The sequence below is a fragment of the Muscardinus avellanarius genome, assembly GCF_963383645.1.
Source record: "Muscardinus avellanarius genome assembly, chromosome: 2".
Classification (NCBI taxonomy): domain Eukaryota; kingdom Metazoa; phylum Chordata; class Mammalia; order Rodentia; family Gliridae; genus Muscardinus; species Muscardinus avellanarius.
In genome coordinates, this window is record NC_137787.1 from 14,451,321 (window position 1) to 14,475,884 (window position 24,564).

General features: G+C 39.9%; 1 protein-coding gene across 4 annotated transcripts in view; it reads left to right on the forward strand.

The window, feature by feature from the left end:
- The window catches only part of DOCK10 (dedicator of cytokinesis 10), a gene marked incomplete at both ends in the record, with an annotated part of 282,115 nt that overhangs the window by 161,399 nt on the left and 96,152 nt on the right, over nucleotides 1–24,564 (forward strand). For all 4 annotated transcript variants that reach the window (XM_080719857.1, XM_080719855.1, XM_080719856.1 and 1 more), the window contains 8 exons: nucleotides 1,998–2,080; nucleotides 8,067–8,139; nucleotides 8,403–8,525; nucleotides 8,746–8,880; nucleotides 15,764–15,947; nucleotides 17,643–17,728; nucleotides 18,019–18,102; nucleotides 18,471–18,626. In XM_080719857.1, coding sequence (XP_080575983.1) covers nucleotides 1,998–2,080; nucleotides 8,067–8,139; nucleotides 8,403–8,525; nucleotides 8,746–8,880; nucleotides 15,764–15,947; nucleotides 17,643–17,728; nucleotides 18,019–18,102; nucleotides 18,471–18,626 — 924 coding nt within the window. The remainder of the gene's footprint in view (nucleotides 1–1,997; nucleotides 2,081–8,066; nucleotides 8,140–8,402; nucleotides 8,526–8,745; nucleotides 8,881–15,763; nucleotides 15,948–17,642; nucleotides 17,729–18,018; nucleotides 18,103–18,470; nucleotides 18,627–24,564) is intronic.

Consider the following 24,564-nt stretch of genomic DNA (forward strand, 5'->3'; position numbering starts at 1 on the left):
ACTTGGGAACTGGCAGACTGCTCCACTCAGTCTGCGCTCACTCTGCTGCTATTTGCAACCCCTCCATCCCACCTCAGGGACCCCTGGGGTTCCTTTTCCTGTTCCCCTCCATGTTCATCTGTCTCTGCTCTATTGAGGAGAGGGATGTTCTTTTTCCTATAGTTAATTATTTCATACATATTTAATTTTTAAAACCGATACATACAAACCTAGAGTTGGCCATGTTTACAGGGTCGTGTGATGCTTCGATGCGCGTATGCACTTGTACAATGTTTAAATCAGGGTAAACACATCTGTCTCCTCCAGCATCTATCATTTATGGCAGCATCATTCAAGATTCTTTCTTTCAGCTTTCTGAAACATACAGCACATAATTACTTCTAGTCTCCCTACCATGCAAGAGCATACCAGACTGTCTTGCTGCTTACTGGAACTCAGCACCTTTGCCCCTCCAGCTCTCTCTTGTGACTGTCCCCGCCTCGGCTTCCAGTAACCACCATTTGACTCTCAACTTCTATGAGGTCAGCTTTGTTTCTAAAGCCTTCGTTTGTCCTGTACTCATGCCACTATCTCCCTCCTCCCACCTCTGTCCCAGGCTCACTTGTGGCTTTGTTCCCGGTCCCTGGTTTGTGTGTGGGCATTTCCCTGAATAAATAAGTTCTGGTGTCCAGAGAATTCAAGCCAGAGGAACCCAGGGCCACCAAGGGCTCCTAACCTATGCCCCTGCCCTGCCTTCCTGTGAATCTGCAGCTGCATACAGGGGACAGTGAGTTTCCCACCCACTGTTTACAGAGCCCAGTGAGCAACTCCTCCTTCCATCCGATCCTGCAAAGGCCCTGTTCATCCATGCCTTCTTGACTTCAGCAGCTCTGACCTTGCCAATCCTCTTCCTGATTACAAAGGCCATCACAGGCTTTTATTCTTCACAGTGCAATAAGTTTATTGCTCTTCAGTTTTGTTTGTTTTTTTTTTCCTACTACTGCAAGAATACTGGGTCTTGCACTATGGCCCTAATTGATTGCTGTTTACTCCCCAGAACGATATAATTTTAACATTAAAAGGAGTCTTAAAAGTCATCTAGTTAAATTCTTCTTATGAATCCATGATCATTATAGTAATAAAATATTGCCCATAAATAAGTATAAAAATCAGTACCATTATATAATAGCTATTTTGTATACTTTGATTTTTAAAAAGTTTTATTTTTTTATTCACATTTGTATCATCTCTAAGGAATCATGGAGAAAATTGTATCTTAGAAGCCAGGACGTTAAACTGAAAAGCTAGTTTCAGACTAATAAGGGCAATGATATGAAAAAGAAAAGAATTGGGTACTGAAGCAAGAACAAAAAGAAATAAGCCGGACATGCTGGTGCATGCCTATAATTCCAGTACTTGGGAACTGAAGCAGGAGGGTTGCAGGTTTGAGACCAGACTCAGCAATTTAACAACTTAGCAGGGTCCTCAGCAACTTATTGAGACCCTATTTCAAAATCAAACATAAAACAAGGCTAAGAGTACAGCTCAGAGGTAGAAAGTCCTTGGGTTCAATCCCCAGCACCACAAAGAAAGAAATGCTAAAATCTTAACAAAAGGATTATGGATCAAATAACATCCTCCACTACTAGAAGTATTAGATGCAGGACGGTGGTTGCCAAGGAACCCTTAAGCACAATGCTCCCTGGGGTTAGCAACACCTCTGTGACTGTGACTGTTCAATGGGCGATTGAATTAGGCTTTCCCTGACAGAATGAAGTAAGATAAATATGTTAAATGGTTCTTCCTCCGTGAATCTGGAAAAGATTAGATTCCCATTTTATTGGAAAATGTCAAGTGAGTATAAAGAGCAAGCCCTTATCTACCTTGAAGTAGCTAACATTGCCACCCTGATACCACCCTGGGGATTACAAGAACTGTCTTCACAGTACATTTTGCCAGGGACAGCTGATAGTTTTTTAAGTGTCAATTTTTACAGTTGTCTTTCTTTTTCCTTTCAGGCTTGCAAATTTTATAGTTCCCAGTGGTACGTGGTAAACTACAAATATGAACGATATTCTGGGGATATTCGGCAGTTACCCAGGTAAGGACTTGTTCTCAGCACTTCCTGGGTCTTGTCATATATAGAATACATTCTCTGTTCAGGCCCTGACATTATTCCATCATTCCTCACGGAGAATATGCCTGCACATTAATCTGATGTCCAGCATCTTACAAATAATATTTTGTTCAAGAACATAGAGTTCGTATGTTTAGAGTTTGGAATAAACTATAAACATTAATGAAGTTTTAAAGTTTGCTTATTATTATCTTCTTCTTTGGCAAGCTATCCTTTCAAGAGCAGGTGCAGGAGGATTAGAAGAACACAATATGAACAGAGAGAGTTTCTGAGTGTTCTCTATGGCATCGTGTTTGAGGATTGTTTTATGTATTTTCATTCCGGGATATCAAATATCATGAAAATCAATTCCACAGAAGTAACATATATCTTAAAAACAGCAAAAAGGAAGATGAACAACTGATGGTTAACCCTGACACTTGTGAACAAAAAGGCTTTAAGAAGGTGACTTTGTCCTGGTTCACCTCAAATGTCACCTCTTTAGAAAGGCTGAATACTGCACTGAAGTAGGAATTTATTTAGTGTCTGTTTCCCCGACGGAAAAATCCCCAAAGGGCAGGGACTTTTCCCTGCAGATTCCTTCTAGGTCTGTCTGGAAGAACTCCTAGCACATCATAGGTATGCAGAAACTAGTTACTGGGTGAATAAACTATGCAAATAGCAAATGTTAAAACACAGTGTGCCTGAATAGTATTGGAGGTGGCCAGGTTTAAAGACCTGCTTTTGAACTGGGACCTCCAGACTCACTGGTTTATGGAACTAAGGTAATGCAAATAACCCAGGAAAAAAAAAAAAACACTTAAAACAATCACCAGTTGGTTTTTTATTAACAGTTTTCAGGAGCAGAACATAGAGATGACATACATTGATTCCAGTGTTTTGATGGGCACATGGTAGAAATTAGACCCCACTTCACCAGACTTCCCATGCCCCCAGCAACAGCTTTTTAAGGTTTTATTTTTTATTTATTTATTTATTTTTTTTTTTTTTTTTTTGTGTGTGTGTGTGTACTGAGGATAGAACCCAGGGGCGTTCTACCTCAGCATTACACCCTCAGCCCTATTTTTTTATTCTTTATTTTGAAACAGGGTCTCACTAAGTTGCAAAGGGCTTCACTAAGTAGCTGAGGCTGTCTGAGAACTGCAGTCCTCCTGTCTCAACCTCCCAAATGCTGGAATTACAAGCGTGCACCAACACACCTGGCTAACAGCCTTTTTCAGACATGGATACTTGGAAGTGCTGCTGATGGAGTAGTGCTGGGAAGGTGACATCTCAGCTGTATTTGAATGAACAATAGCTACCAGGGCTGGGGTACCCAGAAAAGAGTTTCCCAGGGGAAACACCAAGGAGAAAGGCTCTGAGATGTAAAACAGCATGTTTACCTGAGCTGAATGACAGTCAGGCAGCTTGGAGCTGAGGACCAGCATAGTGAGATAAACCCCAGAATCTTAGGCAAGACGCCCATGGGCCCCAGAGTGGAGCTTAGATTCTATGCTCATTACAACAGAAGCCTTGGAAAATTCCAACCAGGATATGAAATGGTCCCTTTACCTCTTTGAAGAATTGCTTTGAGCACTTTATGGAGAATGGAAGGCAAGGGTATCAATGAAGAAAAGGAGAGATGTGACCTCATTCTTCAGAGGATGACTCACTATGGAGAGCAAAGCCACGTTCTCGCAAAGCAACAAAACTATATTCCAAACACTGAACATTATCTTCTAACAGACTTCTGGACATTCTTTTAGACTCTTGTCATTCTTGATAGGTAATCCTAGTAACTTTGTGTTAGAAAGGTCCTGCCAACACCCTGGGCCTTCATGAGGAATTATGACATTCAAGATGTCTGGGTGTTAGTCACATACTTTTTATAGGCACAGTTGAAAAGTAAAGCATTTTTAATACCAAGACTTCCTCTTTCTGAGAATAGTTCTGAGAAGTGGTTACAACTGGGGAGTTCTGTCCAAGCAGTTAGAGGACTTGAGTCAAGTGAAAGGAGGTGCGTAGACAGCAGCGTTCAGCTCTTTTTGAGTGGAAGGCTTTCCATTGCCCTGGGCCTCTGGAATCCCAGTGGCTTTATTCATTGGTCATTGTTTCTTTAATTGACAGTGTCATCATGAAGAACAATCAAATATAATATTTCACATTTACAACATTCTTCCTTCATTACAATGATAGAGAACAAGGATAGAGAAACATTTTCAGGATGTCCTTGTTGACTTGGGATTCTGTTGATGAGAAAAAATGATAAAGTAACTGAAATATTGTTCAAAATTTCCCTTACTTTAACCAAAGGAAGTGGAAGTAGACACCAACAAGGGGAAGACTCAGGCTGACAAAAATATGAAACTTTAATTAACTACATATATTCAAAATGAAAACAAGAAGTTCTAGAATGTCATCCTTCAGCACACACCCTACCATAGTGAAGACTGTAATATCCAACAGCAGAATCATTTTTCATTATTTTACAAAGTTCAGCATTCTCTCCTAAAGATTACACATATTTGGGTCAGTAACAGAAACACACACACTAATTTACTCGGTCTTTCTGAGGCCATTAAAAGTAAATCATTTTCATACCTCCTAGATTAGAAGTCTTATCGTTTGCCTGTTCCCTATTTAAATTAATCTTTTCTTTTCATGGCTTGCTGAGGCTGCAAAATAAAAATTTGCAATTATGGAAAAGTGAAAAAGCGGTGAAATATACTGTTTAAAGTAAAAAATGGGAGTTGTCTTTAGAACCCTGGGTTTACTTTGTAAGTATGTGTTCATAAGAAGATACTGGAGAGAAACATTATTTCCAGATAAAATGTGAAACATAAACCTTCACACATTTGGAATAAAAGTCAACACTGAGCTTGGAGTTCCCGGGAGATCAGAGTAGCATAAAAATTTATGATGCCACTGATTTCATTGATCTACTGGGTAAAATACAGAGCTATATGACACATTAAAAATTTTACCACAGTTGACTTGATAGAAGATATAAAAAAGAAAATTTACTAAGCATATATTTTTTGGCTGAAGACCAAATAAAGTATGGCCAGTTTAGCTGAAATGAGTTAGTGCAAGATGAGCTTTTAATAAAAGAACATCCCTTGAGTGTTTACAAGGAGTTAGAATGTACTGGATCCCTTGTGCACATAGTGTCATCTAAGGGCCTGTGGAATGGGAACTATTACCACAATTTATAGAAGAAACATGAGCACTGAGAGGTACCTTGCCCCAAACCCCACAGCTAATAGCTGATGGGGCACTCAAGCACCGACACTCCTTATAGGGGTGATGGAGGTAATCTGAGTGTAGAAATAAGAAATGAGACTGCTAAAAAAATTATAACTCAAGTTCGGTTTAAACTCAGAGGATCCCTGACCAGCCCTTTATCTTGGATCCCAAAGGCTCTTAGAGACCACACAGTCTTATTGGTGGGGAGGGGGGGGGTTAAACCCAGAAACCAGAGATGCTGACTAGAGAGTCCAGTATTCTGTCTAAATGTCTGACTTCACATGTATATAATTAGCTAAAAAGCAACCTGCCACTTTTGATGCATGCTTTGACTTCAGTATAAACTTCAGTGTACCCTTTGGAACTTCTTTGAGCTTGTAAACAAGTCATGGATGAGGAAGGTCACATTATGTATTCATGTTTTTGAAATGGAAGCTAATACATGGCCATACATAGAAGTCATACATAGCTATAAGCAGATGCACCTACTATATGCCAGAACTTATGATTGATCTAACCTTGAAATGTGCATTCTCTACCATTTTTCTTGCAAGCCTCCAGCTATTAAAACTGGTTCCATTTGCAACTACTTATCTATAGGTCTAATAATTTTATCACAATCATAACCAAAACAGAACAGAGATGATGACTGAAAGAGAACTGAAGCAAAATTCCAAATTCCATCCTTAGCACGCAATCCGTGCACCCCGTTCCTCAGAAGGACTTCACTGTTCTTAGTTATTTGAGTAGCAAGCAAACCTCATTTTGAGTTTATAAGGCAAAGTTACAATCATAAAATGCTTTTAAAACCCACGTCTAACATGTTGGGAGTACTTCTTAAGGTTTCAACCACCAAAAATAAGTTCGGCAGCTAAAAAGATGACCGCCAAGATGCCTGACGGAGCAGAGTTTGGAATGATGGTATTTCATATTTCACTGCTGTGATAGCCTTTCTCACTTGGCCCTTTCCTTGACTCAATCAGCAAATGCATTTGGAACATCTATAACAATAGGAAACAGCTCAGCGAGGAGGTACATACGGGAATTCATTAGTGTTTCTGGCTTTAGGAATCATTTAAACTGATGAAAGGGGGAGGTAAGAGAAGCAGGTGAGCATCATGAAGAGATGAATGTGCGGAGCCTCCAGGAAGAGCCCTCGTTATGTGGAGTCCAGGTTGCCTGCATGGGTATGGGTTGGGGCCACAAACTTCTGCTGCTGAGTCACAATAACATTTTATTTAGGCCTAAACTGGAATCAAATCTTGGCACATTCTACAAGATAGATGAACCTTGAAGACAGTATGCTAAGTGAAATAAACCAGATGCCCCCTAAAAAAATGACAAATATTGTATGACTCCACCTGCATGATCTACCTAGAATAGTCAAGTCCATGGAGACAGGATGTAGAAAGAGGCGGTACACAGGGGCAGGCAGAGGAAAATGAAAACTTGTTTTTTAATGAGTGCGAAATCACTGGGTGGGATGATGGAGACGACCTGGAGGCGGATGATGGTGCTGGTGGCCTAACCCTGTGAACTCGCCTTATGCCTCTGAATGCTGAAGTTTAAATGTAGTTTTGATGGCAGGTCTCCTAGTATGTGTATTTTACCAGTTTTTAAAGATCTCAACAGGAATGAAGAATGTCACTTTAACAGCAAGGACAATGCTCCTTGTGTGTGCCAACTGTTCCCTGCTATATACCCTCATGTTGCTTAGAGGGAGGGTAAGAGAGTATTTTAAAACCATTAGTTAGCACCTGGTGTATGCATATTAGGAAAAAACATACTTAAGTAGAAGGAGTCCTTAGTCATTTTCCCTCCTCTGGGTGATACCATCCACATAGGAAATAAGATGTGATGGGAAAACCAAACTCACCTCTGGTTTCTATTTCTCAGTAAAGATTCAGAGTTCGTTTCTATATACTACAAGTCATCTTAAGGAAAACACTAACACTCTGTGAACTTTCTCCATATGGAATTTGCTACTGTAAGCGCTCTGGAGAGCTGGATATCGAGGGGTCTTGGAGCTTTGGATGCTAGCATCCAGTTTCCAAACAGCCTTTCTTTATGAGACAGAACCAAGCCAGCGAATACTTACCTCCAATTTATTTGACCCTTTGTAAAGCCAGTGCACCCTCTTGCTCCTCTGGGCTGGTCAGTGATGCTCTGGCTGGAGCAGGTATTTCTGTGCTGCAAGGAGAACTCACAACAGGACCATAACTGCCACTAGGACTCCTGGAGTAGCCTTTTCAGGAGGCCACAGGTAGGGAAGGGGCACAGCCTAATGGACAAATGCAGGATGCTGCCCAGGAACAGGGTTTTGGGGTTGAGGCCCTTCAGAAGACCTTGTCACGTCACATACAAGAGACCTAGAAAAGGCAATGAGAATATCGCTGTTTAATATTGCCCATCAGAATACAGACGAAGGTAAGTATAGACTCCCAAACCTTTAATAGTATCTTCCCTGCTATCGTCTAATTCAAAAAGATAGGTATACATCTATATAAATCACTCCATGACTTAACATTTTTACTCGCTGAAGTCAGATATAACGGTGCAGGGGAAGTTAATACTTCCAAGGAAACGGGATCCTTGCAGTCTTTAATATTACAAATCCCAAAAATATGGAAGCGCGCTGGCGTTATCGCCGTTGCCTTGGGAACCACTGAAAAGGAAAGCAGCTTCCCCACTGACACACGGCACGTCTCTTCTTTCTAAACATCAGAGCGGAATACAAGCCAGAGAAACTTCCGTCACATTCCTTCGAGGTGGACCACGAAGACGCCGATAAGGATGAAGTAAGTGAACTGGTCACGAGAGAAACAGTCAAAACACGAGGGCAGCTAGTCCCTGGCGGGCGCGGGAGTTCCCATCTGGACCAACGTTCCATGAGCAGCAGTAGCTGCTCGTGTTGGGGCTTTTAGTCCAAATGAGTCACGTTTGTTTTGACACTGAGCGTGAGTCCTGCAGAGGAGTCGGAGACAGGGGAAGGCGCATCGCTGTTCAGTGAGGTGTCTAGACCTGGGCCGCACAATGCCATCTAACGATGCCTTCTGCGCAGGATACCACGTCCCACTCCTCTTCCAAGGGCGGTGGGGGAGCCGGAGGAACTGGAGTGTTCAAGTCTGGCTGGCTCTACAAGGGGAATTTCAATAGCACCGTGAACAACACCGTGACCGTCCGGGTAAGGGCCCAGTGAGACTCATCTGTTTCTGTCACCTTTCTGGCCACCCCTCCACCTGGCCACAGCACTGAGCTTATGCTGCCTGTTATATTTTGCCGATGAGGAAATAGGATGCTCTTCTCTAGAACGATGCCCTCCTGAGGGAATTAGAATCTCACTCCCTTTGAGCAAGAGCATGCTGTGATTTGAACTCCCTCCTTCTCTCTTTTCCTTCATCCAGTCATTCAAAAAGCGCTACTTCCAGCTGACGCAGTTGCCAGACAGCTCCTATATTATGAACTTTTACAAAGATGAGAAAATTTCCAAAGAGCCCAAAGGCTGCATCTTCCTGGATTCCTGTACAGGCGTGATACAGGTGAGTGGAAACTGCTTTTCTCTCTAGGAGGTTATGTTCATTCCAAAATACTCAACAGATATTTTTTGAAGTATATGTTCTAATCTCTCAAGAACAGTTATGGTCTCTCGAGACTGGGAGTCTAAATCTCTACTTCCAACAAAATATACTTTCCATAGAAAAGGAAAAAGAGAAATTATATAAATAAATAAATAACAGAATGGAAATCAGCCAGTCAGTTTTTCAGTAAAGAAAATAGACAGGCCGAGCATGTTTGTGCATACCTGTAATCCCAGTACTTGGGCAGCAGAGACAGGATCATCACAGGTTCAGGGGTAGCCACGGCAAGTAGCAAGACTTTGAGCAACTTAGTAAGACCTTGTTTCAAAAAAAAAAAAAAAAGCCGGGCGTGGTGGCGCACGCTTGTAATCCCCGCTTGGGAGGCAGAGACAGGAGGATCGCGCAGGTTCGAAGCCAGCCGCGCTGGCTTAAGAGACCCTGTTTCAAAAATATAAAAAAATAGATCTGGGAGTGTAACCCGGAGGTAGAAGGGCTTCCAGGAACCCCAGTACCACACACACACACAAAAAAAAGTTAAGGGTATAGCTTAGAAGTAGAATGCCCCTGGGTTCAGTCCCCAGCACCAAAACACAAAATCAAAAACAAACACATGCGGGCACACAGGCACACACACACAAGGAAAGAAAAGAAACAGGATAACACAAAGACCAAGAGTTGAGTTGTGAGACTTGGAAGGAATAGTAATGCTTATAAAATGAAAAGAGCATCATTTTTTAAGAGACCATTTGATCTATGGATTAAAGAATGGGCAGGAAAGTGCAAAGGTCCTGAGACAGAAGCGAGTCATATATTTACTCATGGAAAAGGAGAAAATGACCACCTGTGTGACTACAGTGTGGGCATCTGCTGAGCTAAAGAAATTCAGCAAGACCGTACGTAAGTCACATAGCTCCAAGTACACACTTCACAAATGTTGTCTTTTAACTAAGTAATTATGCTGTAGTCAATACAGAGTATGCATACACATCACCTCTCTTTTAAGAGGAGATTTTTTTTTCCCCAAAAGCAAAGATTATATGGATTCCTAAAAGTTTGATTCAAGCAACAGACAGTGCTTTGAGCAGATAATGCTTTTCTGAACATTCCTGATTTTCAAGTTATTGTCCTTAGTACTAAATTTGAAATGGACTACTGTGGCAAAAGGTATCAGATTAATTCTACAGAACACTCCCTTTCCAAAGCCGTTTGTATGTCTGCACATTCAAACCTTTGTTCTTCCTACTTTGATGCAATATCTTTCTTTATTCCCTCTTACGTAAATATTGAAGCAATCAAGTGTTTTAGCAATCACCTTTCAAATTTCACAGTAAGACTCTGGTTCCTTAAGGCTAAGGATGTTTCTGATCACAGGCCACTAGGGCTTTACTTTCTGTTATCAGCAAGTCTTCCGCAGTACTGCGCTAGCTACCTTGTAGTAGAGATTGTATCTTGGTTTACTACCGGGGCACTCGGATATCTAGATGCAAAATAGAGTTCTCTCCAGTCTCTTAGTCCTGGCCTTTCTCTGGACAGTTCATCTATTAAAACCTGGAATTCCTCCAGAAAATAATAAGGCTGAACTTTAAAAGCAAAGAATTAAGTGTTGCTGAGCACTGGACTAGAAGTGAAAGCTAATTGCATTTTAATGCAGATGCGAAATTTCCATATGGAAAAGGCAATAGGGATCTTAATGGAGGGTAGAGAGAGTTGTCTATTGCTGGTCACTGGGGAGATTCTTTGGCTTTAGAAATATGAAGTAATTCTTTAGCAATAGTTTACAGACCAATAACTACAGTCTATAGACATTAAGCTGAAATTTTTAAATATTTTCTTTTCCATTTGTACTTAAAAGTTAGTTCTGGAAAAGAAGTTATCATTTGTAAAAAAAAAAAAAAAAAAAAAAAAAAAAAAAAAAGTTCTGTGGCCCTTTTTCCTTAACAACCTTTCATAGCTATGGTTTATATGCAATGTCTTTCTTCTTTAAAGAATCACAGAACTCAGTGCTGGATTACCCCCTTAGTTTCCAGTCTAACTTTCCACTCTAGATACCCCTTCTTTATCATTTCTTACTCAGTCTGCATCTTAGTCTCTGGTTAGCCATTGCCTTAGGAAAAAAAAAAGTCTTATCGGGAGAAATTTGAGTGTGGGATTGGGGCAGGTTTTAGTTTTGCTGTTCACTACCTGAAGACTTTGAGAAGTGACTCGGCCTCTTTGATTTCAGTTCTCTCACTTGTGAAACTAGAATGAATGTGCTACCCAGGAGATGGTGTGTCTTAAGCCTTTCTTCCCTAATTTTTTCAATAATTATAAAGTTTACAACTTTGGGAGGTAGACCTCTATAGTGGGAAAGCCTCTCTAGTAGATCTCAATTTGCTTTCCTGAAATTTCTACCTAAATATGCTAATTGATTCATATCTTTATTTGTTCATTCATTCAACAGACTTCTTTAGTGCCTGTGACATGTTAGGAACAGTGTTCAGGCTTGGGAAATTTAATTTTTCATCAAAGTCAAAATCAAATTGGGACATAGCCACACACTCACTGCTACTCAATGTCACAAGAGTTGTAATGGAGTACAAACGGTGGAGTCCATGGAATGTTCTAGGAGCACAGAATAGCAAGGAACTATTCCGGGTTAGGCTGCAAATCTGTATATAATAACTGGGTCTGCCTATGGGATTTCTCAAGGTAGATTTTGCATGTATAACTTTCATATGGTTTAACTATGTATCCCTGCATTTATGATCCTCTTTCCCAAGAACCTTATCAACATTCTGTAGATCCTTGACACGTGCAGGGAATTTCAGGTTCTTGAGATCACTTTGGGAAAACATCTAAAGAACTTGCCACTTTTAATGTTGGTTCACAGTTCTGACATATTTGTTTACAAATCTTTCTGCTGGGTAAATTTTACATCTGGAAAGAAGATTTTTGGGTGAGATAGTGTAAAGTTTAATCATAGCTCTCGTAAGCTATCAAGCACAGAGTGTGCCTGAAGATGAATCACAGATACACAAAAGCTCAGAACAAATGAATAACTACAGTGAGTCAGACCTGTTTTGTCAAGAATCGTTGCCTCTTTGAGTTAAGAAAAAAGAAGAGAAAGAAACAAAGCCTGTTTCACAAAAAGGCTACCTGCCATCTTACATTCTTAGGGAGTTTAAATTCATAATAATCTTTAGTGAACATGCTGTTTTCGCTTCCTTCTTTTGGACCAGTCTATATCATCATGTTTTTCTGTGGATAATTCTTGGAATTCTTAGACACGTACTACAAGGGTGACCTCAAGAGGAGAGAAACTCCAACTCCACTTTCTTAGAGATGCTAAAGGATGTTTATGGCAAATCCCTGGGTTTTGATAACAAACAAAAAGAGACTTAACCATAGCTTTCCTCGTTTTTGGCACACCATCAAACAAGGTTAGATCTGTTTTACAAACCTACATTCCCATTTGGAGCAGAACTTTTAGCTTTTATTGCTTCAGTTGTGTCTGGAGCTAAGAGAGATTTACATCTAGTCTTACTCTACCTTGGCGTTCCATGGTTTATTCATTCATTCATTTTCCCATTCATACAGTAGTTTTAAGTTCCATTGCTGTACAAGAGAATGAATGACCCTGAATTCCCATCTGTCTAGCGTCACTCTCTCAACAGTGATAATGCTTGCAATTATTTTACAGGCTTAGTTGGGGACAGTAGAGTGCCATGGTTTTTATTTCTTCTTTGGGGCTGGGTATGCCACCATGTTGATATGGGTTCCAAGAAAATGGCCTCATGTGTTTAACCAAAGTCTAGAAATTCTGATTCCTTCTACAGGTCTATAACCCACTGCATGAGAGAACCGGGGCCAGGCACGAGACACAGCTTGAACTGTGTAGAATGAAGAGTGCATGCCTGTCTCAGTCAGTTTTCCCACCTTTGTGGCCAAAATACCTGACAAGAGCAAGTTAGAGGATGAAAGGTTTATTGGGGCTCACAGTTCAGTCCATAGGGCTGGCTCTAAAGCAGAAACGGCAGCTGTGTACTGCATGGAAAGACATTGCTCATTATAGAGGCAGGAAGGAAGCAGAGAAAGAGGGAGAAGGGGGCCCATGGAGTGACCTACAGGGCACACCAGTGACCTGCCTCCTCTAGCCATGCCCACTACCTGTGTTACCACCCAGTAAATCCATTCAAATTATCAGTCCATCAGTAGAGTTAATCACTGATGAGATTAGAGCCCTCATGATTCAGGTTTTTCGCCTGTGAGCTTGTTTGCATTACCAATACATGAGTTTTTCCAGGGGATGTTATTTTTGTTTTTCTTTTCTTCTTTTTTTTTTTTTTTGTTTGTGTGGTACTGGGATTACAGGTGTCACTGTGCCCAGCTCCAGAGTATATTCTGTATCCAAACCAAAGCAACACGTATGTAAGAGCAGTCACACTGGGGGCAGAGGAGTCTACCATAAAGGAAAACAAATCTGCCGGGCATGGTGGTGCACGCTTGTAATCCCCGCGCTAGGGAGGTGGAGACAGGAGGATCACGCAGGTTCGAAGCCAGCTGCGCTGGCTTAAGAGACCCTGTTTCCAAAAATAAAATAGGTCTGGGAGTTTAGCGCGGAGATAGAAGGGCTTCCAGGAACCCCAGTACCACCAAATTAAAAAAAAAATCTAGATGCTATAAGCGACTCGTAATTTTCCCATTGGATCTTACTTCTCATAATAATAACAACCAGAATGATATCTATAACTTTATCTAGTTTAATATTTGACAGCACTGACTGAGTAAGATTATTGTCCCTGCTCATTAAAATATATCTCGGGAGCCAGGCGCGGTGACACACGCTTGCAATCCCAGTACTTGGGAGGCTGAGACAGGAAGATCCGGTTTCACAGACAGCCTCAGCTAATTAGGGAGGCCCTTTAGAACTCAGTGAGACCCTGTTTCAAAATAAATAATAGCCGGGCGTGGTGGCGCACGCTTGTAATCCCCGCGCTTGGGAGGCAGAGACAGGAGGATCGTGCAGGTTCGAAGCCAGCCGCGCGCGCTGGCTTAGGAGACCCTGTTTCCAAATATAAAATGTAAAAAGAGGTCTGGGAGTGTAGCCCGGAGGTAGAAGGGCTTCCAGGAACCCCAGTACCACCAAAAAATAAATAAATAAATAAATAAATAATAGAAAATAGGGCTGAGGCATAGCTCGTTGGTAAATGCCCCTGGGTTCCAACACAAGTACTGAGGGAAAAAAAAACTCAGAAAGAGTAGTTTTTCCGAGTCACAAAGCTAATGCATTAAACACATTATTTGTCAGAAGGACATAGTCATAGCTTCCTATTACCTATAAAGTAATGTACATGGACTAGGATGATCTTGGCTGGACAAAGTAGTTACATCAGCTATGAAGGACAGTGACTTAAGGGAACTCCAATAAAATCTGGAGATAAGAAGATGATTTGGATTACTTCTTGATTACCATTTCAATGATTTAGAAACTGCACTTTAAGATTATTAAAACATCCCATTGATTTTTCTATTTTTGTTTTTCCTTTTTTGCTGTTCTATAGGCTATTATCTTTTCGATTACGGACAGCAAGACAGAAAACCACTTAGACATCTTAAATGTTCCCAGCATAAGCTTCTCTACACTGCAAGCAGCTCTATTTCCCTCAAAAAAAGAAGAAAAAGATAATTTAATTTTTGAGAAATTGCAATCATAATAGATATTTTATTCATACATGTCCTTTCTCAAAAGCAAAAGCTTGCAATCCTTTGCTTAAATTTATTTAATATAACATATATACATTTTGTTGTACTGGGGATGGAACCCAGGAATCGTCTACCTCTGGGCTACCACCCCAGACCTGTTTTATACTTTGTTTGAAAATGGGATCTCGTCTCACTAAGTTGCTAAAGCTGGCCTCAAACCTGTAATCCTCCTTTCTTAGCCTGCCAAGAACTAGGATTACAAGCATGCACAACCATGCCTGGCTATAAAACTATTTTGAATAATATTGATGAAGTTGGCAACCATATAATATCCATTTCAAGAATGGGATGCAATTTTTAAAAATCAACACTTGTTTATAATTGATGGTATTTCACTTCTAAAATTTTGTTAGTTTGGGCATTTAACTTTGAGAGCAAGTTGCAGCTCAATCTACTTTTAATTTTGACCCCAATCGACACTTCCTTCAGGATCAAGTAGATCTGTACTAAGCTCCGAGGCTAGTGTTAGCTCCTGCCCATATGAGACCTGTGAACTATTTAAGAGCCAGAACTGTGTGTGAATCATCATGATGCTAAGAAATGCATGATGCCAACAGCAGTTCAAAGGGGAGAAAAGCTCGTCTTTGGAAAAGTCTAGAGACATTTGAACCGTGAAGTTCTGCACTGAGACTCATATATAGCTTTTGCACTCATTCTTTATCCTTCAGTTCTTGAGTTTTACTCTTTGTTGAGTCTTGTGTTGCCTTGCTGTATATTCTGTTCTACTTAGAGAGGCCGTGACACCCCAGGCCATGGCTGCCTCTCTGATGTGATGGCTCCAGAGCTGTAACAAGGGAGTCCAGCGCCGAGGGAGCATCTGCTAAGCAGTTCTTTGAAGGTTGAAGTGGACTCGTATTCATGGCCCAGGATGAAACTTTTGAGCCCACTTGCCCAGCCAGTCAACAAAACCTAAAGAAAATATTTCTTAGTGCAAAAGAAACTTTGTTAGAAATCAAACAAAATCATCTGGGCCTAACTAAAATGTTTTCTTTCTGTTGCCTACCTGTATGGAAAGGCCTTTGGAATCTCAACCCCACATAAAGTATCTCTCACTCTCTAAGACTTTTCATTTGGGTTTTTTTCCTTTGTTTTTATTCTACAGAATAACAGACTCAGAAAATATGCTTTCGAGTTGAAAATGAACGACCTGACCTACTTTGTGCTGGCAGCTGAAACCGAGTCGGACATGGATGAATGGATACACACCCTCAACCACATCTTGCAGATCAGCCCCGAGGGGGTGCTGCAGGGGAGGAGGAGCGCTGAGCTCACCGACCTGGGGCTGGGTGAGCTAAGAAGCCTTTCCTCTCTCTTTGACTCATGACTTTTGGTTCACATCAAGTTCTTGTGATGATGGTAGCTGACAGGACTAGCCATGCATCCTTGAGTTGCTGGGTCTCAGAAATCACCTCTCTCTCTCTCTCTCTCTCTCTCTCTCTCTCTCTCTCTCTTCTCTCTCTTTCTCTCTCCTGTCTCCTCTCTCTCTTCTCTCTCTCTCCTCTCTCTCTCTTTCTCAGTTTTCTTTATATTTATTACAACTGCTAAATGACAGCTTCTTAAATTCTTTAAAAAAATCATAAAACAAACTTCTAGTTAGTAAAGTCATGTCTTGTAATCACTTCTAAAGCATTCCTTTTACTGAATAGTGATGGTCAAACTGACTGGCTGAGGTTTGAGGCTGCCACCCTGCCAATGATATTGGGAGTCATTTGTCAGCAGCAGCAAAATTGTACCCGTGCCTGGTGGGAAGTTACCTTGTAAGGGGTATTTTGCGTGCCCGGGCCCTTTGTTAATTGAACGAGTAAGCCCTGTTCTCTGAAAGAGCAACCATTTCTCATTTACATTTTGTTAACCATATTGAGATCAGCTTATATGAGAAAGTTGCAATCGTATGTGTGGCACTAGGGATTTTTATAAAATAAAAACTTATGTCTGCCCAGCCTAAATTCCCTCGTAAGATTCTAATTCATTCTAGGCAAAGAGAAAGGACTAAGAAAGAGATGAGAGAAAAAAAAAGAGTAAAAGGGTATAAAACTAAGTCATAGCTATGTGGGAGACAAGTTGCTGCCCTGCAGTTGTTACTCCCAGAGGTAAACTGTGTTGAGACATTTTGCAGAACACCAAGGTGCATTAGTTAGAACCCAAAGCATCTTTAAGTTCTAGTCGTTGAGGTATCATATGCTATACAAGATAATGAGAAAGAAAGCTTTTGTTATTTTAGTACAACTACTAGTAATTTATTTTAACACAGTAGTTATTTACTTTAATACAGTATTTGTTTTATCTAATAGTAGCTATTTTAACACAGTTGCTAGTAGTACGTGTTTTACATTAACCTACTTAATAATGATGACTTAAACTCTAGTAAATTTCCAAAGTGTGTAATACTGCTCCCAGTTGTAGGTGATGCTGAAATAATTCAGGGGGGCACTAATAGTCTCAGGTATAATGGGGAGCCATTGAATAAAAATAGGGAATAGGGAATTGTAGAAGTACCTGTGGGGGGCTAAATAATTTTTTTGAAAGGGGGGTTTTTATTTACAGGGTGGTAAGGCAATTAAGTTTGGGGACCCTTGATTAGAGTATTAATGTTTACATAGTATCTTGCAAAGTTTCAGTAACTGAAAATAAAGCATGGGTCCTAAATGGATGTACTGAATGAGAATTATCAAAAATATATACATACATAAGAAAACTAGTATACATCATCAGATCACGCCAGTCAAGACAATCCCAATCGTACATTTAGTGTTGTAAGGACCCAAAGGTCTTAAAAAGGATGGTGTCAGCGGCAGGAATCTCCAACTGATAATCAGAAAGTCTGATTTCTAGACCCTGATGGCCTGACCACGTGGAGTCCTGGAACAAGACAAAATCAGGGTCTGAGGGCTCGAGTCTAATCCAGTTTTATACATCACAGGAAGAAAAATCTGCAACCTGTGAGCATTATTTAATAACCTGTCTCCGTGTGTCTTTTCAAGATCCACTGGATAATTCTGTAACCTGTGAATGTACGCCAGAGGAAACAGACCCTGCAGAGAACAGCCTACACCCAGACTTCACAAAAGTAATAAGCATTAACATTGTATTTGCACATGCGTCTGAGCTGCTTGTTACTTAGCCTATTCACAGAAAAGAGGGACCTGCTTTCTTTTAGGACTTAGACTAAGAAAATGAGACAGGACTTTCCAGCAACCTACGTGTTTTGCTTAACATGCACACGGCTTTCAAATAAAAGAATGCTTGTACATGGTTTGCCAAGTGTTAATGTATGCTAATACTCAGTGGCCACGTGGATGTGGCCAGGGCTGCACCTGGACACTTGGGTGCCCAGGACTAACACCTTTTTCTCTGTAGTACCTCACAGAAACTGAAGATACTGTAAAAGCAACTCGAAACCTGGAAAGGCTGAATCTCTTCTCCTTGGATCCAGATATAGACGTAAGTCAGAATTCTTTCTGTGCGGATGTGAACTTAACCACTTGATGGGGATTCTTATTTTTTTGTTGTTGTTGTTGCTTTTGTGGTACTGGGGATGAAACCCAGGGGCATTCTACCTTCGAGCTGCATCCCCAGCCCTACTTTTTATTCTTTATCTGGAAACAGGGTTTCATTGAGCTGCAAAGGGTCTCACTAAGTAGCTGAGGCTGCTTGCAAACTGAGATCCTCCTGTCTCAGCCTCCCGAGTACTGAGATTACAAGCTTGTGCAACCAACCCATCTTCTAGCTGGGGATCCTAATTTGCAAGTTGTTTTTTTTTTTTTTATGGTGATTGGTGATTCATGCTTGCCAAAAAAAATTTTTTTTAGACCTTGAAACTTCAAAAAAAGGATCTTTTAGAACCTGACTGTGTGATCAGACCCTTTGAAGAGAAAGCTTCCAAGAGAATCATGATCATCTGTAAAGCTCTCAGCTTCAGTCTTCAGGGCTGTGTTACGGAGAATGAAAACGATCCAATAACAAACGTAAGTTCCTCTTGTGTTTGTCATATCTTACTCTGCCAACGCCCCCCCCCCATTCAAGGTCTTCTCTACTGCTGATTCTGATTCCGGGCCCTGGTTGCTTATCTAGTGTATCAGGCTATATATCTGAGAGCATTTCCTACCTGACAAAAGTTTAAAAGTCATGGAGCAGAGCTATCCATTCACTGATATGCAACTTTCCTTTTAACCTAAAAGAGAAGCATCAAAGGGACCGTGTTCTGGAATTTGTTCTGTGACATCAGTACTCTGGTTCAGTTTCCCAGAGGCTTGTTTGTAAGTTCTTGGTGCTACTTGAAATGGCCACAAGATGACATTTTTATTTTAATATTTATGTGGGTTTTCTTTTCCTGTATATTAGAGAAAAACCATGTTAACAAATTAACCTCGATTTTGCAGTTGTATGTGCTGATGACAGAGCTGGATAATAAATCAAGCAAAAATAATATTAGATCAAAGTTAAGTAAATAAAGGTGCAGAGGGTCTGTGCACATGGAGAATTTGCCAAGGTGTGTCACTGGTATTCAGAGACACCAGAGTTCTCATTAAACCCATGTTCCATTCCTTTTTCTACTACGTGAACTCTCTTGAGAATCTCTTCATATGCTAGTGCACAATTTTAGACTGATTGCAAATGTGCATGTGGGAAGGGGGCATTTTATGAACAAAAATATTACTAAATGTTGAACTATAATGAAGGAAACACAAAACATTTGTGAGCCTGCCATGAGTGTAAGTCGCAGTTAATATTTGGGTACATTTCTTTGCATACTTTTTCAATTCATTCTGTTCTGATTTCTAACAATCATCTCCCATATGTCTTCTCAAAGAAGAAAACTTATTTCCAGATCTCTGGTACAAGCACATGTGCTTTAGAAGGTAGGAACAGTAGTAAGTTCCCATTGCGAACCAGGCATACACAATCCCATGCCTTCCTCTTGTGTATAATGCAGTGAATCTAGCTTGGTTAGTTGTAACCCAGAGCAGTTGCAGAAAAGAGTAACTTTGTCCAAAGACTTCTTCAACACCTGCAAACCTTGTGTTTTAGCACCTCAGGTACTCTGGGAGAGTCTCCCACCCTGCTGTGGGAGGCTGAGGCAGGAGGATCACAGGTTTGAGGACAGCCTCAGCAAATAGTGAGACTCTCAGCAACCTAGTGAGACCCTGTTTCAAAATAAAAATAAAATGGGGCTGGGGGTATAGCTCGGAGGTAAATTTCCCTGGGAGTTGAACCATAAATAAATAAATACAATAAATAAATAAATAAAATAATAAATAAATAAGTTCAGTGAGATATTGTACAGCCAAATTTCCCCACTTTCCAACTTAGAAGTTATGCCACACTGGGCCCATGGCTCACCCTCAGTCTTCTTTATATAAATGGAGATAATAACATTAACTGTTTTAAATGATCATGTGAGGATTAAATGAGGTAATATATGTATATTCCATAGTACTTAGCACAAGGTAAGCATTTATAAAATATTTACTGTCATCTAAATACGTGAAAAATGGCGTGCACGTGTGAGCGTGTGTGTGTGTGTGTGTGTGTGTGTGTGTGTGTTTTACTGGGGATTAGCCCAGGGGCATTCTACCCCTGAGATACACACTAGTTCTATTTTATCTTTTGTTTTGAAACAGGGTCTCGCTAGGTTGCGGAGAATCTTGCTAATTGCTGAGGCTCAAATCTGAGATCCTCCTGTCTCAGCTTCCCAAGTACTAGGATTACAGGCACGCACCACCATGCTCGGCTGGAAAATGGCTTTGAGATTCGTGAAAAGTATGCCTGCAAGACATTGATACTTTTGATAATTTTGCGTTATATGTGCAATTCTTCCTGTCAGGTGAGCCAAAGTGAAACTGTGTCACTAGTCAGAATCTTGCTCCAAATGAAGCATCTTCATATTTTATAACTTGAACTGTGTACAAGGTGTGAATAAAATTGAAAGTAGTTTCCAGTATTTGGAAGGCTGAGACAGGAGGATTGCAGGTTCAAGGCCAGCCTCAGCAACTTAATGAGATTCTGTTTCAAAATAAAAAGGGGTGAGGTATAGCCCCAGGTTCAATCCCCAGTATCAAAAAAAAAAAGTGGTTGAAGTTTAGTTTGCTTATTCTTCAACAAATACATACAAGGTGTGCCTACTACGAGGCAGACTTGTTCTAACCACTGAAAAACAGCAATAAACATGGTCCCTGGTCTCTTGAAGATTAGATTCTTTTTTAAAAAGTAGACAGAAAAAAATAAGAAATTAATAAGATAATGGCGCATTGTGTAAAGTTCTTTGTAAGAAATCAAATTGGAGTGATATGATGCACGGGAACTGAGGACAGGCTGACTATAGATGAGGAGGAGGTCATGGGTGGCCTCTCGAGAGGTGACATCTGAACAGAGACCTAAAGGTTGAGAAGAACGAAAAGCCTGATCAGGGCAGAATATTCTAATAAGAAAAAGAGCATGTGTAAATGCCCTAAAGTAGGTAGCTCCTGTCAAGTTCTAGTCAAAGGAAGGAAATGGAGCAGGGAGGGGCACAGAAAGATAGGTGATGGAAGAAACAGGAAGAAATACAACTCAATAGGTCTTATAGGCAAGAGTGAGCATTCGGATTTATACTAAGCCAGAGAGGAGGTTATTCAAGGCCTTCAAGAAAATTATGGTGTCTCCATATGCCAGGTTATTCAAGGCCATAAAGCCCTTTAAAATGGAGTGGTTGTATTTGTGCTTTTAAAAGAAAACCATCAAAGAATAGATTGGAGCAACTAAGAAGCATCCAGAGAGACCAGTGTGAGGTGCTACCACCATGTGTTATGTGGCCAGACTGGAGGTTGACAAGGAAGGAGAGAAATGGGTGTATTTGACTGGTGTTTTGAAAACTGGATAAAGGAAAGGGGCATCACAAGGAACAGCTGTGGCTTGTGCTTTGGATATTTCTATGTGTGATCTTGCCATTTACAAAGACAGCAAGAACAGAGCAAGAGCAGATACGGAGGAGACAGTCAAGAATACCACCGTGGCATGTTAAACTTGTTAGGCCTAATAAACACTCAAACAAAGATGCCCACCTGGAAGATTCAAGTCCAAGTTTGGAACTCAAATCAGTTACTAGAAATGGAGATAGAAATTTTGGAAGTCCCCCATTATGATGTATGACAGCAATGCACTAATCAAGAAAGAAAGAAAAAAGAAAATTTGAAAGTTTACTCCAGGCAGGTACCTGGGAGAGAATAATCTGTAGATATAGAGAAGGGGCCAAGAACCAAACATAGATATAAAAGACCAAAGAAAACTAAGGAGAAATGGCTTTATAATAGAGGTAAACCAAAGGGGACTGTGTTATATATAAGGCCAAGAGAGAATGAGTCAACTGGACAGGGTGGTCCTGAGAGCCCCAGGACACGAAGCCATAGTCCAGTAGGTAGGATGATGGTAACTATAGGGAGAACAGTTTTCCAGATAGTTAAAAGTGTCAGAAGTAACCAGGCTACGACTTCAGGCAGTGTTTAAGACAAAACAAAACCACCTAGAAACTTGGTTCTTGAAACTATTTGGAGATTTCAAAAAAATTTACCCCAAATCATAAATGTCACTTAGTCACCGTGTTAAATAAAAATAGGTGCATTTTATTGTAACCCAGCCCATCCTTAAGTGCAATTTAAAAACCCAGTTTAAAGACAAAAAAAATTCAAGATAATAGGCATTTCCTTCCAGTGTCAAAGGCTTCTGACTCCTTCCTTGTGGATCCCTTTCTTCATGAGAAGACTCCTATCATAAGTGAAGTGCCCGTATTTGGGTCAGCAACAGGAGGACAGAAACAAACCCATGATCAGAGGGTGGCGTTAGTGTGTCCCTTCCCATGGGTCAGGCCAAGGGGCTAAGTTGATTTGGAGCGTTTTGTATGTTTGTGTTGTTTTTAATTTACAGTTTGGACAAATGTTAAAAAGAGAAGCTAGAAATTTGCTTTTAAAAATAATTTCACTCTGCTGAAAGGTAATCACACAACAAAACAAGGATCAATTATTCTCAACACGACAGCAGTATGTCATTTAATAACATCGTTTCTGAAAACCCTTGTATATTAATTCAGTGACACTCTTTAATTAATTCAGTTTTAAAACTCACTGTTCTTAATCTAAGGAGCACATTCTAAATTAATTGGAATATTCTCCAAATTCCTAAAGAGTCAGCCGCTCTCTTTGATGAATGAGCATCTAAAGATTCTCTGAAAGAGCCTCTTCACGATGAGGAAACAAGTCTTGACAGCATGTAATTTTGTAGTCAGTAAACGGAAAACCAATTCAAGTGGATGGTTTCATACTATAAAATATTTCTTTGAAAACAGGAAGTGGTTCCAAAAATTTAACTCACAAAGCCATTCCATAGCAGAGCTTCATTTAAAGTTTCACGTGCTTGAATTTTTTTAACAAGAGTAAAGAATTCTAAATCTAAGAAACCTATGACTTAATTTTTTAGTCTTTAAAGGTGCTTTGTTAAACAAATCCATATTGAAAAAAAAACAGTGATTCAAAAAGTAAGACTTGACATTTACATTGAAAAGGTAGGTTGGAAGAAATAAATGAAACACCACGTGAATTTTAATTTCTGATGGGTTTTCAAAGTAGGTAATTTATTTCTATTCACAAAACCAGAAGTGAAAATCAAAATATAACAACTTGGGAAAAATAAGAAGGATTTTCATTCTTTGACCTTTCAAGTGTTTTTGAATTCCTACCTACCTGAGTTCTTTTCTTTCCACTTTTTACATTTTTCATCTCTTGGCTGACTACCACCGCTGCCCACCAAGGACTTTCTAAATTAAATTCAATTTGTGAAATATAAAAAGTTTACATAGTAATTGCTTGATTTTCCTCTTATCCTTTTATTTTTATTTGTAATATACTTTTATTGTTACATTATAATTCTACATCATAATGAGGTTCCAAGTGATAGAAACACATGCTCAAAGCACTTGGTGTGTTTCCCTCCAGATCCCACCCCGCCCCATCGTGTTATTGACATTCGGGTGAATAATTTCATATATGTCCATAGCATTATTTGAACTGTATCCTTCATGATCATTAAAAAAATAATTCATTGGGGCCTGGGGGTGCAGCTCAGTGGGAAAACATTTGCCTAGCCTGTGGGAGGCCCTGTACCCCCAAGTCCCTGGTACAGCAATAACAATAATAATTTATTAAATTGTATTTTATGTGTGCAATTCTATTTTGAACGGTAAGGGAGCTGGGATGTACTGCTGTTAGAAAGGAATTGAACTAGTACCCATGTTATAAGCAAGTCTATTTACTAGACTTCAGGAGATGTTCATTAAGCATTTAGCAAGAACAATGTAAGAGAGTCTGGGCAGAATGACCTAGATTATAATATGATCTTGTTATTATATAACTTACTTGTTGACAGAATCCTCTCATATGACAGACATCAATTCAAAATTAAGTAGTAAAAATAAAAGGAAAAATGTTTTTTGTAGGCATAGTCTATCTTATCTTTAGAACCTATAGTTAATTATATAGCTATGTAAGTACATGTATGTGTATGTTTATAATATATATGATTATATATACATGTATGTGTATCTATATGTAATATGTATATTTATTTTAGCCTTTAATCTGTGCATTTGACATTTTTCTGGTTGACTATTGCTTTTTTCTTGAATCTCTCTTCTAAAAAATTTGTTATCAAATTTAAAAATGTACAATTAAAAAAACATATGTATAATGTATACATCACACACACACACACACACACACACACACACACACACACACACTCACACACACTCACACACGAGTCCACTGCTACAGGGATGTTGTAAAGATGACTTTCTGTTTCCCATTCAACTGATCCTTGTACCTTTATCCCTAGTATCAGTAACTGACATAACCATCTACTTAGGTTCCTATACTT